Raw genomic sequence first — 18,370 nt, forward strand, 5'->3', positions numbered from 1 at the left:
GGTGAGTCCGCTTCCATTCTGGGATATGTTGCGATCCACCCATGCCTTAGCATCAATAAATAATTACTCACGGAAAATAAACTCACCGACAAGAATTGTCATAATTCAAAATCGTGTCGTTTGAAATGTTACGGCTTTCCGGCCTCGACTATTATTCTGTCGCAGTGTCCTGTTCTCGTCGTTTGCAGGTTTGACCGTGTCCAACAAGGCAGCTAAAAGAGATTCGAAGTTGTAGGGACACAGCCAGAAGACGCAGCAGGCCGCGTGCATCGATGTAGAGGAGTAATTGAAGGCAGACTGGGGTGAGTAACGATGAAGGGAGAGCAGGTCTGGAGTGCTGAAGTTGATCGTGAAAAATCAGCAAAGCACGCGCCTGGCAGGAGGAGAGTGTCGATGCGTACGCCCTGCTATAGCGCGTGTGCCAGACTCGTGGACATTGACGACGCACGCAGCAGCTGGCAAAGAAGCGCGGCGAGACGAATGTCTCCCCAGAAAGACAATTAAAGTCTTTTCTCCAAGTTCCAATCGGCTGCACGACCTTCTGGGAATACATCTCATGAGCAACGTTCGTTTTAATGAAAGCAAACTCTGGACAAGTTTTGCGCACATAGCGCACGAGCATTTAGATAACGGCCAGCGTTTTATCGAGTCACTGCCATCGTCACATGATCATGATGGAGATGTGGGGCTAGCCAATTGCTACAGCCATCACCCACCCCGGCCACAGAGATGGGTTAACGACGCCACAGTGGCTAGGAGATGTTAACCACCTCGTCCGGTAAACAGGAGGTCGTGGGTTCAATCGCGACCCTGACGCCTGTATAATTTGGAGTTTGCATGTTCTCCCCGTGGTCGCGTTGATTTTTTCTGCGGGTCCTCAGGATTTTCCCTCCACACTTAGACTCAACACCTCCAATTAGCTCGGTTGGCTACGTACGATGCAAAAGAAGTTCAACATACAAACAGCGTGCGCTTAGAGTAATTTGGCTGCTATAAATTTCCACGTGATAAACCATTTCGTTGGGCTATCATTTGTGGTCACGTCGCTTCTGAAAAGAGCCACATAACTCAGTCGGCCTTTTAAACTATACAAAACAAATTGTTTAGAAGTTTAAAATTGTACTACCGGGTCGGGCATCGCACCTCATCACGGATGTGTCGTGGTGCTTGCTCGGCCGGCTTCTGTCGCCGCATCGTTCGATGTTGCTACACCGTCGAGAGCCACGGGTCGTTACACACAAAACGAGTTGTCTTGAATGTGATCAGTCGCAAGAAAGGACCCTGCCTGTGCCTGTCAACGTCGCGAGGGACTGACGGACCAAGTGACCGCTTAGGGCTGCGATATTAAATGAACACAAAAAGACGCAGGCTAAGCAACCTCTCGCAATTACGCAAACCAAAGACCAGAGACCATAAACCTAACTTGTTCTGCAGGGTAGAGTCGCTGCCCTTGTTTCTGTATCAACATCTATGCGTAGTCTCAACCTCACGACCGAACAGCTATTAACATAATAGCATACACTCAAAGACAAAGGCTTAACAAACTTTTGGGGCAAGTGCTTTTAGCGATCACTTATGAAGGCCGGGACGATATACGAGGGGGTGAGTGGCCAGCACTACGCCCGACCGCCTTTGTATCCCGAGTGGCGATAAATACACACCGCACCAGGTACTAGTTTGAGGCTGAGTGCACCTACGGGAGGCACAGGACCGGTTCAAATAATCGTCACTGGTGTTGGCCATGAGCGGAAATCAAACTCGGGTTGCCGGGTTCGTAGCGCAGCGCGCTAACCGCGACACCATCTGCTCCCCTACGACCCAACTAGCATACCACCATCAACACAATACGTACATCACCTACCCACTTACTCCTAATAATCCTGGCGTCTGGGTACCGTGGGTATGGGATGCAAACTTTCCCCATATTGTCCCCTCTTGATGACTCCACGTAATGTCGTGCAGGATCAAAGAGTCGCCGGTGTCGCTCTGACGAGGTTCCTTGTTGTCGTCGAGACGGACCCCGAGGAGGAGTCAGAAGGCGCAAGCCGCGCCTCGCTCCGCCTCGCTCCTGATCCTTGCCTCTGTCCCCCGACCCGGACTCAGTCCGTGTTGCTTCTGGGACTCAAGTTTTGGTCACTGGAATGCTGTTAGGTCGCTGATTTAACGCAGTTGCGGTGGAGTGGCTGGACTTGGCCCTGGCACTGGCAGTGGAGTGGCTCGATTTAGCCCGTCAGCAACTCCTTCTTCTCGGAGTGACCGACTCCTTGGCTGTGAGTGCAGTCCTTCGGCCCTGTAGCAGCAGCAGCAGCAGCACGTGCCGTGTCTGCTCCGTTGGACATCTCAGGTGTTGAGAGGTCTCAGCCGTCGGTGGAGGCCTCGTGTTCAGAGCGACACACGGGGTTTGACTCCAGCGCGGTTGGTTAATCTTCCCCTCCTCTCAGATCCCTCCTCCTCTCCCGCGCCTCGCCCTCACCTTGACCCAGTTTTCACTTTCCTTTGCAGTTGTATGCATGTGTATCTATGCTGAACTTCTTTCGCACCGTACGTAGCCAGCCGCGCTAATCGGAGGTGCGGGGGGAAGAATAACAGACTGAGTTGCGGCATTGGCGTGGTCATCCCCTCGCCCCCTGCAAGATAATGTTTCCATCCCCACATCGCCCACACCCCAATGGCCCTTAACCATTAACGTGTACCGTATTGGCTCTCGTGGGGCAATCTGAAACTCGCTCCGTCACACGCATCTGTGGTGCAGCACACACGAGGAGTCTCTCCAGTATTCTTAGTCCCAAGTAGCGTCGTTGAGTCGAAGCGTCTCGTGCGCAGTGCGGTGCTGTTTGTGTTCGACATGCGGCGATTTGATTGGAGAGGACGGTAAGGCAACGGTCGATAAACCAAAAATAACAATACGAGCCATTCTATTATTGTTTTTTTCTGTAAAGTCACGGAGAAGGGAAATAATACAATAATAAAAAATAAAACATAAGACAGCTCTGTTCTTCACCTGAGGACGGCTGCTTGCGTTGTGGCCGAAACGTCGTGAGAATTTTATATTATTATGTTTTATTATTTTATTATTCCCTTCTACGTGACTTTACCGAAATAACCAAGAAAATGAATCCCTGCAGTCACGACAGCTTTAAATCGAAATTTAGGAGCCATTCTCTTTGGTTCTTTCTGTAAAGTCGCGTAGTTAGAAATAAAACGTGTCAGCGGTTGTCCTGCTGTGTCGGTGCCACCTGATGAAGGTCGCGTGTGCTGCGATCGAAACGTCGTGATTTTTTTAAACGTCGTGATTTGTTTTATTTGATTTCTATCTACTTGACTTTACCGAAAGAACCAAAAACTATGGATTCCTGCAGTCACGAAAGCTTCAAATCAAGATTAATACGAGGCATTTTTGTTCGAATTCGGTGGTCAAAAACAACCCCCCCACCCACCCACCCCACCTCAACATTTCAAGAGCCACAGTGCAACGTCGTGAATACGAGGCGCGGTGCTCCCCTAGAAAAAGCCGCATGCTGCTCCAGAGCCCCACGTTGCACGACCCCTGAGTCGTGGGGGTTGTGGGGGACTGTGGAGCCCTCTTGCTCTGCACGTTTAATTCCCCAGTGTCCCCGGGGAGGGATATATTTAGTGCCTCCGAAAAACAGCTAACAACAACCATATATCGACTTGACAATGCCAGTGCTGAGCCTGGTTGGACCTTGCACGGGAGGCTGATTGGGAATAGACGGTGCTGCAGAGTTGGGGCCAGATGCGGGGTGACCAGAAGATTCACGCGTAGCCATGCGTTACCAAATATCTCTGCGTGTGTAAAGCAGAGAGAGTGGTGGGTTTATTGCGGGGTTTCCGCGGATTCCTCGCCACAATAAACAAATCAAATTATTATTGGGACTGGACAAAACACCTCAAACTTAACAGGATCCTCATTGAGGCGTTGCTATTATTGCGTTGTGCTTAACACGCGAAGGCGATATCGTTATTCTTAGTGAGTGTTGTCAATCTAGAATTATTGAGTGAAGTCTGCCTCCCACAATGTGGGTCATGGGTATTGTTTGACCATACTTCACCAAGCTGAGTAGTCCAAGTCCGGTGAATGCGGTCCTTACCCTTTGACCCCGCGGGATATTTGCCAGGTTTGGGGTTTCGCGCCCTCGTGACCTATGCACGGTGGTGGTGACGCGAAAACTATGAGCATTATTTCTTCATACTCTTTGGTTCTTTCGGTAAAGTCACGTAGGTAAGAAATAAAATGAAAACGTTGCGGGCGCAACACAAGCGTCCGTCATCAGGACGCTAAAATAAAATAAAAATAGTATAAAATAAAATAAATCACGACGTTTCGGGCGCAACACAAGCGTCCTGATGACGGACGTGATTGATTTAATTTTCTACCCACGTGACTTTACCGAAATATCCAAAGAGTATGGATTCCTGCAGTCACGCAAGCTTCAAATCAAGATTATATCTTCATTTGACCTGGTTGAAGGCCGACTGAGCTATGTAACTCTTTTTCAGAACGCGGCCTGGCGATCACAAATGATAGCCAAACGAAACGGCTTCTTATCATCATCGCGTGGAAATGTTTCGCAGCAGCCAAAGACTCTAAATGCGTGATGTTGATTCTCGATGTGGTGGGGGAAAACGGAGGATCCCGAGAGAATCCACGCGGCCAGGGAGAGAAGAGACACGTCAACTCCAAATATACAACACGTGTTGGGTCGGGTTCGAACCCACGACCTCCTTTTATGAAAAATAAGAATAGGTTTTACCCTTTCTGGCGATACAAAAGGTGTTAAGATGTTCAAACACCAAATAGATACATTTTGCAAGGCATTGCGTCTTCATTCACCACACGTACTTGTGGCAAGATATGCAAACAAAGTGCTCTGATAATAAATTTATTGTCTTCGAAATTGACTGGCCTCCACCATCCTTCTGTGTGGCCTTGTCTGACCACCAGTATCAGCCCAGAGAACCCCTGAAGGCGAACAAGTACAAAAGACAACGAAAGCATCAGAACACGTAAAGCTCCGGTCGAGCTGTTATATTAATAGGAAACCTTTTTTTTTGCCAGAATCTAAAATTATGAAAAATAAATATGCTCTCTGTGTCGGGGCGCCGCAACGGGAGCTGTCGCGAGGTGTCACCGTGCAGCACCTGTCACGAATCAGACGACGCCACCGCCAGAGCAGATGAAGCCAGGGACGCGCGCGTGCACGTGCGTGTGCGCGTGGAACAATCAGAGCGGCCGGGAAGGGCGAGTTCAACGGCCGAGGGAGAGTTTAATGTTTCTGTTGCTCGATGCTATTTATGTTTGTTCGCGACCACGTGGAGCGTGCGACCAACGCTTGAATCGACGAACAGGTGGTCGAACGATTCGGGAGCGAACGACAGTGACGTAGTCTCAGAGTGGCTGACGGTGGCGACAGTCTCAGCTGCTCGTTCGCGCCGCGCTGCTACTTGGCAGAGACTCGTAGCAACCCGCGCCACCACCACCATCACCACCATCAGCAGCACCACCACCACCACCAGCAGCAGCAACAGCAGCAGCAGCAACAGCAGCATCCTCCCCGGGGGCGCCCAGCCAGTAGCGCTCCCTGCTTCGTTCCCTATCACCACCACCATCATCACTATCACCACCATCACCACCATCACCATCACCACCGCCGCTTTCTTTGCCCCCCCCCCCCGTCCGGCTCCACGGCGCTCGCAGCAACGCGACCCCCCCCCCGTCCTCCCCTTCGCCGTGCCCACCCTCGTTTTGCCGCTCGACCCGCGGCTCTTCTCTCGTCGCTCGGTATTTTTCCACTGCCCGACGTCACGGCGTAATCTGCGAGCGCGGGGATAAAAGCGGCGGCGGAGCAGCGCCTGCGCACTCGGCGCTGCGTCTGCTCGAGAGCAGGAGAGAGGAGCGAGCGAGCGAGCGAGCGGCGTTTCTTCGTTGCGCGCGTGTCCCTCCGCCTCCTCCTCCTCCTCCTCGCTCCCGCGACTCACTTCGCGTCGTCGGCTCGAACGATCTCGTCCCTCCGTCAACATGGCGTGCGGCGAGGGCAAGGCGTGCCCCGACGGCGGTGGCCTTGCCCCTCCGTCAAGCTGCCCCGCGTCGTGTTCCCAAGCTCCGACGTCCGCTCCGCACTGCCCTGGAGTCCCGTCCGCCGGACCCACCGCAGCAGCCGTCGTCCTGCTCCCCCGCGAGAAGTGGGGGAGCCGCGTGGAGTTTATGCTGTCCGTGGCCGGAGGTTTCATCGGCCTGGGGAACGTGTGGCGCTTTCCCTACCTGTGCTACAAGAACGGAGGCGGTGAGCGGCACCTTGCCATTCTCACCCTCTCACGCAATCCGCTTTCTATTCTCCCCTTAATCTGCTCCAGTCTCGCCCTCTCGGCAGCTATGCTCGCGGACTGCTCGGCATCGTTCCACCTGGCATTTAGCAGGGAGGCGGTCACCAGGCACCCGATTTAATTTTTTTGTTTCAACAAGTGCCGCTTATTCGATCCCCTAAATAAAAAAAGAGTTCAGAAAATGCGTAAGTCAGATTTCAACAAATGAAATAATTGCACCTATTTTGAAACGTATCGAAATCAGAACACTCACGTGACCTTTTAAACGAACGTGCTTTGACAATGCAGTTGACCATCGATCGGAAAGACACTTTTATTCGTGCGTGAAATCAACGGCGCCTGTTCCAATTCGTAAACCCAGGCGCAGTGTGGCGTGGCCGCGCTGCGACTAACCAGCCTCGCGCTCGCACCTGCTCTCTCAATCGCATTAGTCCCTCGCTCGCTCTGCGTACTCTACCGAGTGGGGGGGGGGGGTCCAGAGACGATCGCCGCCGTCGTCTCTCTCCGTGCGCGCCCGCCGAGGAGTCGTGGAGATGCCAAAGTAGCGGCTGTCACCGGCTGCGCGGCGACGATGCCAATACTCAACTTTCTAGGAAATCTCGCGAGCTCCGCTCACATTTCACGCTCCAAGGGGGTTGCCTCGTTCGTCGTTCCTCGCCACGAGGGCGCGCGCTGCCGCGTGCGGCGATTGGCGGTGAACGAGACGCGCAGCTGCTGTTGCTGCTGTTGTTGCTGCTGCTGCTGTTGCTGCTGTTGCTGCAGCTGCTGTTGCTGTTGCTGCTGTTGTTGTTGCTGTTGTTGTTGCTGCTGTTGCTGTTGCTGCTGTTGCTGCTGTTGCTGCAGCTGCTGTTGCTGTTGCTGCTGTTGTTGTTGCTGTTGTTGTTGCTGCTGTTGCTGCTGCTGCTGTTGCTGCTGTTGCTGCAGCTGCTGTTGCTGTTGCTGCTGTTGTTGTTGCTGTTGTTGTTGCTGCTGTTGCTGTTGCTGCTGTTGTTGTTGCTGTTGTTGTTGCTGCTGTTGTTGCTGCTGTTGCTGTTGCTGCTGTTGCTGTTGCTGCTGTTGCTGTTGCTGCTGTTGTTGCTGCTGTTGTTGCTGCTGCTGCTGTTGCTGCTGTTGCTGCAGCTGCTGCAGCTGCTGCTGCTGTTGTTGCTGCTGTTGTTGCTGCTGCTGCTGTTGCTGCTGCTGCAGCTGCTGCTGTTGTTGCTGTTGCTGCTGTTGCTGCAGCTGCTGTTGTTGCTGCTGTTGTTGCTGCTGCTGTTGCTGCTGTTGCTGCAGCTGCTGTTGTTGCTGCTGTTGCTGCAGCTGCTGTTGTTCCTGCTGCTGCTGCTGCAGCTTCTGCTGTTGTTGCTGCTGCTGTTGTTGCTGCTGCTGTTGTTGCTGCTGCTGCTGTTGCTGCTGCTGCTGTTGTTGCTGCTGCTGCTGCAGCTGTTGCTGCTGCTGCTGCTGTTGTTGCTGCTGCTGCAGCTGCTGCTGCTGTTGTGTGGGTGGTGATCCATGACGGAGAGTAACACGGAGGAGCAACGCTGTGCCCTAGTTTAGAGTCAGAATAGATATGTGTTTTAGAATAAATGTTTTACACTGGAGGAACCCGATGAGCTATAAAGCTCTTTTTCACAGATGTCGTGAGAATTATTTTATTATGTTTTATTTTTATTATTTAATTACTTCCCTTCTACGTGACTTTACCGAAAGAACCAAGAAGATGCATCGGTTACTTATCGCCATGGTGGCTCATTAAGAATGTAGTCGCATGCGATGATTCGTGTGTCATGTCTCGTCTGCCCTGCCTCTTTCACCCCGACCTTGACTCTTCTCTACTGTCTCCTGCCTCTCACGCAAAGTCCGCGAGTGTTCGCATGGAATGTATCGTATCGTCGCTGGCAGTAGCGGGAGCAGTAGGAACAGCAGCCGCGGGGTCCTCGCCCGAGCCGCGGTCCCCGGAGTCCCCCTCCTGTCCCTGTCGACAGGTTCGCGTTGACGGGGAAGACGAGCGGCTCCCTCCGCCACACTGACAGCGCTCCGATTGTGTCGCAATCACGCGTTCAGAATTCAATTTACCGCAATGGATGCTCTGCCGGGCATCGCTCTGCTCGTTTTATTTTAATTCGCAGTTTTCGTCCGGCCACTTTTTATTCGCTCCATATATATATGTAAGCACGCGGCGCGTGTAAAGTTAAAACTTCACTTGCACGTAATTTACATGCATCGCAAATAACAGACCATCACCGCATGTGTGCAATCAGTTGTAAACTACGTGTCGCTACGTGCTGGTTAAACATCGTTACAAAGGACTGTGACTTCTTTGGAAAGTCCAGTGCTTGCCACGAAGTGTAAAGGATATGCCAAGCTTAAACCACGAGGCGCTTGGCAGCATCCGTCTCTTAGCAACGGGCCCAGGAGGTCTTGTTGCCCGTTCCATATATCCTGCTGGACTGTAAACAACAACAATGAGAAACGAGTGCATAATGCGACACGTCCATTCATGATACATCACCGAGTGAGCGTTGCGCGTGGTTGGTTCATTTGCCAGCGTGGCCACTCTGAGGCTCCGTGTTCGTTCCCGAGTGACAAAAGCACTCGGAATTCCTGTCGGGAGGTGGCCATGTGTCCCCCCCCCTCCTCCCAGCATCCTTTCGGCGCTTGGCATTTTAACAAACGCACGCGGTTGTGATGGCTGCGTCACTCGTGGTGCATAGGCACGCGTGGTTTAATACGATCGGCGACGTCTCACGTTTATTACAACTTGCACGATATCATGGGACCTTTTTGCCAGTATCAAAGTAAGAAACATAAGAAGAGGTTTTATTATTTCTGACAACTTGCGTCAGAATAATGACCTCTGGCAGTGATTAAACAGATATAATAACCTTCGGTAGAATTATTTTTCGGGGAAATAATTAAACTTGTCCGTGAAGAGAAAATGCCTCTTTTGTTGTTGAAGGAGGTTGCCTCGTTTGTTGTGTTTAGTTTGTTGTGCTTCCCCCGCACCTCTAATTAGCACGGTTGGATACGGTGCAGAAGAAGTTTAACCTTTCATACGTACGTAGGCCAATCAGTTTCAAAGACTGCGTATATTTATCAGAGCATTTTTGTTTGCATGTTTGACCACAAGCATGGGTGGTCAATGCAGACTTGATCATGCTATGAAACAGGTGTGTGTCCATTTGCTCTTTGAACATCTTAACACAACTCATGTGGTATTGCCAAAAAGGGTAAAACCAATTCTTATTTTTTCTTCGTAATTTTAATATATCCATCTCTTATTCACTCAATCTCTCTGGCCTCTCTATGGGTTGTGGATAAGAGTCATTGCCACGGTGGCTGGGAGATGTTAACTACCTCACCTGGTGTACAGGAGGTCGTGTGTTCGTTCCCGACCCTGACGCCTGCTGCTGCTGTATATTTGGAGTTTGCGTGTCTCTTTCCTCGTGGTCGCGTGGATTTTTTCCCGCGTCATCCAGTTTTCCCCTCCACATTTAGAAACTTGCGTTTTAGAGTATGTGGCTGCTATAAATGTCCACATCATGATAATGCACTTCGTTGATTTGTCATTTTTGATAGCCAGATCGTTTCTGAAAAGAGATATATTGCTCAGTTGGGCCTTAACTGCTAAAATAAAAAAATATTTTTCTTTTTAGTTTTAATTCAATATGAAGTGGAGCCATCTAGGACTTCAACAACAAAAAACATCTAACCGGACGCGCAGGATCTGGGGAAAGTGCACTGCGATGAGAACAGCGCGCATCTACTCCAGAGGAGGCGCAATCGGAACCAACGTGGCCTCTTAAGGAAACGGCAAGGATAGTGATTAAATATCACAGCAGAGAGGCAACAGCATCATGGGACAGCCGTAGAGATGGAACGCAACCGGTGCGCACGTGGGAAGGAGACGCATTGCATCAGCAGTGGAAATAGACACCCTGGCAACTGAGCATCGTTTTTAATTCAAACACATTTCTCAGCAAAGGCCCCAAAAACGCCAAGGGTTCGGCAACAAACAGCACTATTGCAAGTTGTAAAAGGCTAGAGATAACACGTGCCTTGAATTGAGAAAGGTTATTCTAAGCGCTTGTGAAAAATGTTAAATGGGGAGAGGGAGAAGATTATTTTTCTAAAGTGGAGCAGTGCCAGGGAAAAAGCAGAGAGAGGAAGAATTGTCGTGACTTGCAGGGCAGGTGTGTGTGCAAAGCGTCCTCAAACAATCGTTCTCAGGGCGCTGGGAGACCGATTCCTCTACATGCAAAGAGGAATCGCCGAGTAACGTTCACCGCAACAGTCACCACGATAGAAGCGATAGAAGCGTGATAGGGAGACGACTGACCCGCGACGAGACGGTGGACTCGGGCGGGTCATCAATCAGCCCGCCCACTGCTCTCCGTTGATCGTGGTGGGGGGTGGATGGGACGCGGGGTTGGGCATTTGCGTTGAGTAGCGGCGCCATGCGATTAGCGCGGGCGTGTGCCAGCCCCCAGTTCCCCGCGCCGTGACCTCGCCGACTCGCCCCCTCGCCTCTCGCCGCGGCTCGACCGCTAATCTCCCGAGCACCCGGCGAGTGTTTACTGCCCCGAGCAGCACGCGAACTAAATGGGAACAGCAGCGATTAGCAATGTTCCCTCGGAGGGATGCCGCGCGCATTTTCGAAGCTTTCCATAATCTTCGCATCTCTCCCCCGTGCGAAGACGCAATTTGAGTGGACTACGAAGGCGTTATTGACAAACATATGGGTCACGTCTGTGTATTACTGTATTTGAGCATCCGTTGTCTGAATTAGTGCGTGTCTACTGCAGTCACAAGTGTCCCCACACGCGCCGGTTCCCCTCTTACAGGCTCATCTCAGTCCCACCGACACATCCCCCCCTGCGGTGGCCGAGTGCCAGTCTCTCCTCGCCACGGTGGTCCGAGCCTTGCACGCCCAGGGACAGATTTGGCCAACGCGCAAAGAACTGCAGACTCCAGACAACGAGACCTATATTACATAACGGTCCATATGTTTATCCGGCCAGGTTGGACATCGGTGGAGTTGGCAGCTCGCGATTGGATAGTCGCGTGTTCAAATTCCTGGTTGGGTAGGGGGGGGGGGTAATTTAGCCCACCATGACTCTGAGGTCGATAAAATAAAATAAACACTTCTGGGGAATTGAACGTTGGTTGCCCTCGGCATAGAAAAGTGGAATTTCCACCCGCGGCTCATGGACATAAATATGAGGTGTTAATTTGAGCAAGAAATCGCCTTGTGATTTATGGAAAATGTATGCATTTAAATGAGATAGCAACATGATTAGTCATACAACATGACTAAAACAGTACACGTGTGTTTTTCTAATGGGTCTGTTCGTATTGAAGTGTCCATTCAACTTAAGAATGGTAACCCATTTGATAAGGCCAATGCATGCAAATACCTTGGCATTTTCATTGACGAAAAGCGACATTTTTAGCCTCATTAAACACATTCATCTTGGTACATAGAACGACGAGTTGGTCACGACTCGTGCAGGGAGGAGGAGGCATCGTCTACTCAAGGCAGTGACACTCACAGTCCTTGACGATTGCGATATATTATATCAATGCGCCTCAGTCAGGGCCTTGGAGAGTTTAAATGTTGTTACTTTTTGTTCTTTCCTCCGTTTTTATCTCCGATGCCAGCCACTTCACTCGACGAAGCATCCGAATAAACGCGCTCAATGACATTTACTAGACACAGATCGAAGGAAAAGGAACTCTCTTCTGTTCATACACAAGATTTTATTAAATGTAAAAAAAATTGTTGTATATTCTGAAGGGACAATTAACCTTCAGTATTCTCGCCCATATCGATGGCGTACAGGCCACTTGGGCTGCTGTTAAATTAGAAACATCATTCAGCTGGTTCTCACCGTGTTTTAAATAAAATTGTAAAATAAGATCAGCCGTATTGGGCATTGCAACATCAGCGCCCCGCCTATTCTGAGGACCATTGATGAGATTTTAAGTGAAAAAATGTATTTATTGATTATGTAATGGTATGTATGTTTATATTATGTATGTTGTTTGTCTCTTAACTGTGATTATTACATGTGTTATTGTTAGTGTTTAATGTCATGTTAGAAACACTGAGTTTGTGCGGCTCTAAAATTACCTGGGTAAAAAGTGGTGGGCTAAATGTTTGCCCACTCCTGGCCAGATGGCTCAACAACTTAATGTCTGTGTAGTGGATTTGTACCCACCACAGAAGCTTATCATGGGATACCTTTTTTGGCAGTTTTAAAGTATGAAAAATAAGAATAGGTTTAACCTTTTTGGCAATACAACAGGTGCTCACATTTTAAAACACCAAATGGATACCTACAAACAGACATGCTCTTATTATATATGGAATTTTCTTTGAAACTGATTGGACTACAACAGAGACAGCCTTCTTTATGACCTATTTTCATAAGTGTCAGATCAGAAAACGCCAAAAGACGAATAGTTCATATTCCCATTAATTAATGATGTATATTGAACTTCTTTCGCACCGTACGTAACCAACCGTGGCTAATGGTAGATGCATGAATAAAATACAATACAAATATCCATCAAAATAGATAGACGAGATTGATCATAACCCTGACTCTAACTTAGAGGAAATACTGTGCATACAATGTATTCAGATAAAATCGAAACGATAGAGAGATGAATAGAATAACAATTTCATCCTACAAGATATGAGGAGAGATAAAATCTGGATAAAATCAACAAAATAGATACATCATTGACAGAACAGAAACGCACGCAGAGTGGATGCGGGGATAGAGCGAGGGGATGGGCAGTGAGGGCGGCTCGCGCCGGGCCCCCTCGCTGGCCCCCCGTGCAGTGAGGGCGGCTCGCGCCGGGCCCCCTCGCTGGCCCCCCGTGCTCAAGGTCCCCCCCCCACATCCTCCCCACCCCCCGTGCGTCTCCCCCCACTCGGCACCACCCCTACGCGTTGCCTATATACTTCCACATTTGTTGAAAGTCATTTCGTTAGCGTAAATTATTTAGTCTGATCGCTGGCAAAAAAGGGCCTTTCTCAACAATAGCTGTAATCATGCCGGGAGCCGAATCCAATTAACTTGTGAACCACGTGTGTGACAGCACTGCTCGGGCACATCCCTGACACATCACTGACACACATCATATTCTTAGGTTTTTTCGGTAAAGTCACGTAGGTAAAACATCAAAATTAATAAAAAATAAATAAAATAAAACAAAAATCACGACGTTTCGGAGGCAACACAAGTCTCCGTCATCAGGTGGGACCGTCACAGCCGGATTAGCTGCATCAAGTGGGACGCATCTCTCTGGCATATCCTCGTCCCTCCGACACATTTCTCCATCGTGCTCTTTAGCCTCCAACGCGTCTTAAGGGACACGGCAATTGCGCCCCCCCCCCCTGTGCTTTGAGTAAATAGACGAGAGCCATGAGCTTGTATTCGATGATACGACTGACTGCAGGCCACGCGTCCCGCACGAGGCCGGCTGTAATTCCCCTCGCAGCCGTTTCGCCACCTCGTCGCTGGCGAACGTCTGCCTAATATCCAGCCGCGTTGCCTGGACACCGCCTGTTTACCGCCAACTCTGTTGAAATAGGGACGATGGTGAGCGAGTGTACACGTTGTGCGGCCGCAGAACAATGTTTCTCGTCGGCTTGGACATTTGCAGCGTTGTGCCCAGTAACATGTGAACGGTGAGCCAACGTTGTGGTCAAACGGTTCCAAACGCATGCTAACGTCGAGGACAACGTTGCATGTGTACTGGGTGGGGTGTGTTAGTGGTCAAATTCAGTTTGTTCTTTCAGTTTAACCAGGTGAGAACGCAAGAGGCTAGGGTAGTTACGTTGGCCGTCAAGTGGATCGGCTGTGCTTGTGGTGACCACGAAGTTTCCTGCGTGGATGCGATCATCTGGAATGATTCACTGCGTGGTCTCGAGTAATGTCCGCTCCACACAAAGGCGACTCAAATGAGTCATGTTCTGACACACAAACACACCGCGTTTCTGATTTTTCTAATTGTCTCATGCTTCACGGTACTCCCCACTTGTGAGTTTCACAACAGAGTTCATTGCAGAGTAATTGAATCAAGAAAAAATAATTAATTTTGCCTGTCAGCTGTAACTCAGATGAAAGAAATTCGTAGACTAGTGGGTCCCAATGCTTTTGGAACTGTGAATCAATTGTCAATCCTCAATATATTTTTTCTCCACCAACATTTTTAAAAAATGAATTAAAAGTAATCTAGTTCGTGTTCTTTTTATCTAGAATTAAAAAAAGCCATGCCAAACGATTAACGTTTTTTTAATTCATTTAAATGCATGAGATAGCTGGTCGTCCTTCAAGCGACTATTGCTTCGAGATAAATCAAAGTACTCGCCAGAGTTTCGCGGGCGATCCGTGGTCCGCCGACCCCACGGCTCGCGAACCACAGAGCTCGAGGTGAACGCGAGTTCGCTCCGCCGTGTCGCAGCCTCTGGGAGAGCGGGGACCTGACCGCACATTCTGGCACCGGGGCAACTTCTCATTTCGTGTCCTCCTTTTTAGGACCCCCCCCCCTCCCCAGTGGAAATTTCCAGGACCAGAGTGAGCCGCTTGCAGTTAAGCCTGCAGTGACACGGAGCGGCGGCGCGGGGGGCAATGCGCATGTATGCAGTGGATTTAATACCTGCTGCTGTCAGCCACATCGCTGCTAATCCACCAAATGCGCTATTCTAGGGATCGGCAACCCGCGACTTGAGAGCTGCGTGCGGTGGCTTCCACCTCCGTCTTGAGGTTCTTCGGCTGCCTCCTATGCGGGGCAGACGATTTTTTTTTGTAGAAAAAAAAACCCATTAAATTTTGTAACGTAACTTAACGTAAATATAATGAGCAATTATATTTAATTGAAACGGCAGGGAATGAGTCACCATGGGATGTCTTGGTGAAGACAAAATGTACAACAGTCAAAGTGTAGTGTTCAAGAATAACTCTGGGGAAAAACAAAATAAACGCAATTTATTCCATCGCCTATTTTGTTTATTTAAGTCCGAATGTGTCGTTGTTGTTGTCATCTGCTGTATACCCGCTGCTGTGTGTTTGTGTACTCTGCGTGTGATGCGGCTCTCGAGCAATTTTAATCAAGGCAAAAGCCCCAACGAATTTTTTTTATTTATTCATCGAAAGGTTGACGACCATCTGTGCTATTCTATAAGCCCAGCAACGACCCAATGGGCAAAGCAAGGCTAAAGTGTGGCACATGCGCGCGCTGTAATTCACGTGGGGAGTGGGTGGGGGGGGGGGCGATTTCCCTCCCCCTGGCTCGTGCCCTGAAACATTGCAGGAGGGAGCGGCTGCAAGATTCATCGCGAGACGTCACACGACGGCGGCGGCGGCGCTCGAGTCGGCGGCGTCCTGAGCGGAGCGCTGGCCGACACTGTCCCCCTCCTCTGTACGCGACATCCCCCCTCTCAGATTCGTGCCGCTGGCTCTGGCCGCCAAATGAGCCACGCCGCGTGTGTTGTGAACGCGCTGCCAGGAGCATTCCTGATCCCCTACTTCATGTTCCTGTTCGGAGGGGGCCTGCCAATCTTCTTCATGGAGGTGGCACTCGGGCAGTTCACGTCGGAGGGTGGCATCACCAGCTGGCAGAAACTGTGCCCGCTCTTCACCGGTATGCGCATCTCTGCGGCCAGGGAGGGGAGGGAGGGCATTGGTTGTAGTGCGTAACTGTGTTTTGTCGCTTTGAAATTGTTCCATTCAGAGGGGCGTCTGTATGCACCAGGAATTATATGCGCCGCTGGGCCAATGCTCAGAAGCGCTAGACGGTTGTTAACTTAATGATTGCTCTTAGGTTGTGTATTCTTTCAGAGACTAAACATGTTATTTGAATCTTGATTCAAGCTTTCGTGACTGCAGGAATCCATACTCGGTGGTTTTTTTCGGTAAAGTCAAGTAGATAGCAATCAAATAAAACAAATCACGACGTTTAAAACAAATCATGACGTTTCGATCGCAGCACACGCGACCTTCATCAGGTGTCACCGATACAGCAGGACAACCGCTGACATGTTTTATTTCTAACTACGCGACTTTACAGAAAGAACCAAAGAGAATGGCTCGTAAATTTCGATTTAAAGCTGTCGTTACTGCATGGATTCATATTCTTGGTTCTTTCGGTAAAGTCACGTAGAAGGGAAATGATAAAATAATAAAATTAAAACATAAGATAAAATTCTCACGACGTTTCGGCCACAACGCAAGCAGCCGTCCTCAGGTGAAGAACAGGGCTGTCTTATTATGTTTTATGTTTATTATTTTATTATTTCCCTTCTCCGTGACTTTACCGAAAGAACCAATAATAGAATGGCTCGTATTGTTATTTTTGGTTTGCCGACCGTAGTTCGAAATAGATAAATAAATAACGTCGTGATTTGTTTTATTTCATTTTATTTCTAACTACGTGACTTTACCAAAAGAACCAACGAGTATGTGAATAACAAGTAACCAAAAATACTTTCATGCTAATGTTGGAGGTCGACTTCTTATTTTGCATGGTCACCGTGACATTTGTAACGTTGTTTGTGTGGGTGTCAAGTTGATTAGGTCATTCGATAGCCCCTGTGGAAATCTGACGTTCAGTGTGTTGCCCTGCTTCTCTGTGTTTAGTGTGCTGTCCTTCCCCAGCTCCTCCCGACTAGCACGGTTGGCTATGTAGGGCGCGAAAGACGTTCAACATACATACACATACATTGTCGGTGATATTGCACGCAGTCACATTGGGGACTTCTTCATTATCACTTGATGAAGGAGGTGACCGCATCCGCCATGCCCTGTTCTGTAAGGGGTTAGGGCTGACCACTGTGTGTCCTGGGTTAGGGGTCGAACCCTGGGGAGTTTTCGCGTGGGGTCGATCGCAAGCTCCTGGTCCGTGATACGGTGGTGGGGTGGCGGGGGGGGGGGGGGGTGAGAGCTTCCGAAAGGATCGGTAGCTCCGGGTACATTCCGGCAGGTCTCAGCTAGACAATCACCTTCAATGCTCGTGCTGACGAACGAGATTAATGCCTTCACACCAGAAGAACACATGCATCTTGCAGTGCAGCACGTGTAGACACGCCTGGTGTAGCTTTCTCCTCCACAATAGCAGGCTGGCTCACGTGGCATACAACTATATATATAGCATCACATTTAATAGCGCACACGTACTTAACTCAACTAACCGCGCGGTGATTTTACTCTAACAGTAACTCTGGTCTTCGGTCCAAAAATTCATAACAAACGTGAACTTTCCCCTCGAGTAAACACGCGAACAGGTGCACCCTCGCTCGGGCCGCAGAGCTGCTTGAGCGTGAGCGGCACAGTGGAGGCTACGCACGAGGCCGGCTGTAATTCAGCACCGCTTGGAGGTCGGCGAGTGGGTTGGTGGCTCGAACAAAATAACTAAAAAAATTAACCCGTAAAAACCAAGTTTTTCACTATAAATCCTTTATCTGCGTGGCATCGGTTTTATTTAATTATTCATTTCTGTTTTTTTTTTAGTAAGAGTTTCATTTTTATCACATTGGTATTTTAAATTAAATATGAATTTTTTTTTTCCTAAAAAGTGGAAAATTTTGGAAAAAAATTTTCACGAAAATAAATTGTCACGCACAACGAGTCTGTGTGCAAAAGGTCAGCTCGATTGGATCACGGGAAGTGGGTTAAAAAACGACCGAAAGATTTGCACGGTCGTAAGCGCGCAAGCAAGCAAGTGAACTTAATATAAAGGATTTAAAAACGTTGCGAAGCTTCAGTCCCGTGAGCATCGAGGAGGCGCCATAGCCCGGGGCTTTCCAGCAGAACGGAGTACGGCAAAAATGTGGACTGATTTCCGTCCGTTCCTTCTGTTAGGGATCGAGTGTTGCCCCCTCGCACGCGTGGGGCTTATCCCGATTCTCTTGATTCATCCCACCTTTAGAGACACTCACTACTTGGCTAAAAAGTACTCAATATGTAGAGAACTGCAGAGCAATTATCGGTGTCGGCTCACCGCCTGGCAGCCTTCCAGCTCGGTCTCTGGTTCCTAC

General features: G+C 49.5%; 1 protein-coding gene across 1 annotated transcript in view; it reads left to right on the top strand.

Annotated features, from left to right (window-relative positions):
- Positions 1–5,883: 5,883 nt before the first annotated feature.
- The window catches only part of LOC133342712 (sodium- and chloride-dependent taurine transporter-like), a 52,521-nt gene continuing 40,034 nt past the window's right edge, over positions 5,884–18,370 (top strand). The window contains exons 1-2 of the mRNA XM_061552047.1: positions 5,884–6,302; positions 15,844–15,978. Of these exons, the coding sequence (XP_061408031.1) occupies positions 6,038–6,302; positions 15,844–15,978 (400 nt within the window). The 5' untranslated portion in view covers positions 5,884–6,037. The remainder of the gene's footprint in view (positions 6,303–15,843; positions 15,979–18,370) is intronic.

This window comes from Lethenteron reissneri, chromosome 15 (genome assembly GCF_015708825.2).
Source record: "Lethenteron reissneri isolate LAM-NWPU_2019-01 chromosome 15, ASM1570882v1, whole genome shotgun sequence".
Lineage (NCBI taxonomy): Eukaryota > Metazoa > Chordata > Hyperoartia > Petromyzontiformes > Petromyzontidae > Lethenteron > Lethenteron reissneri.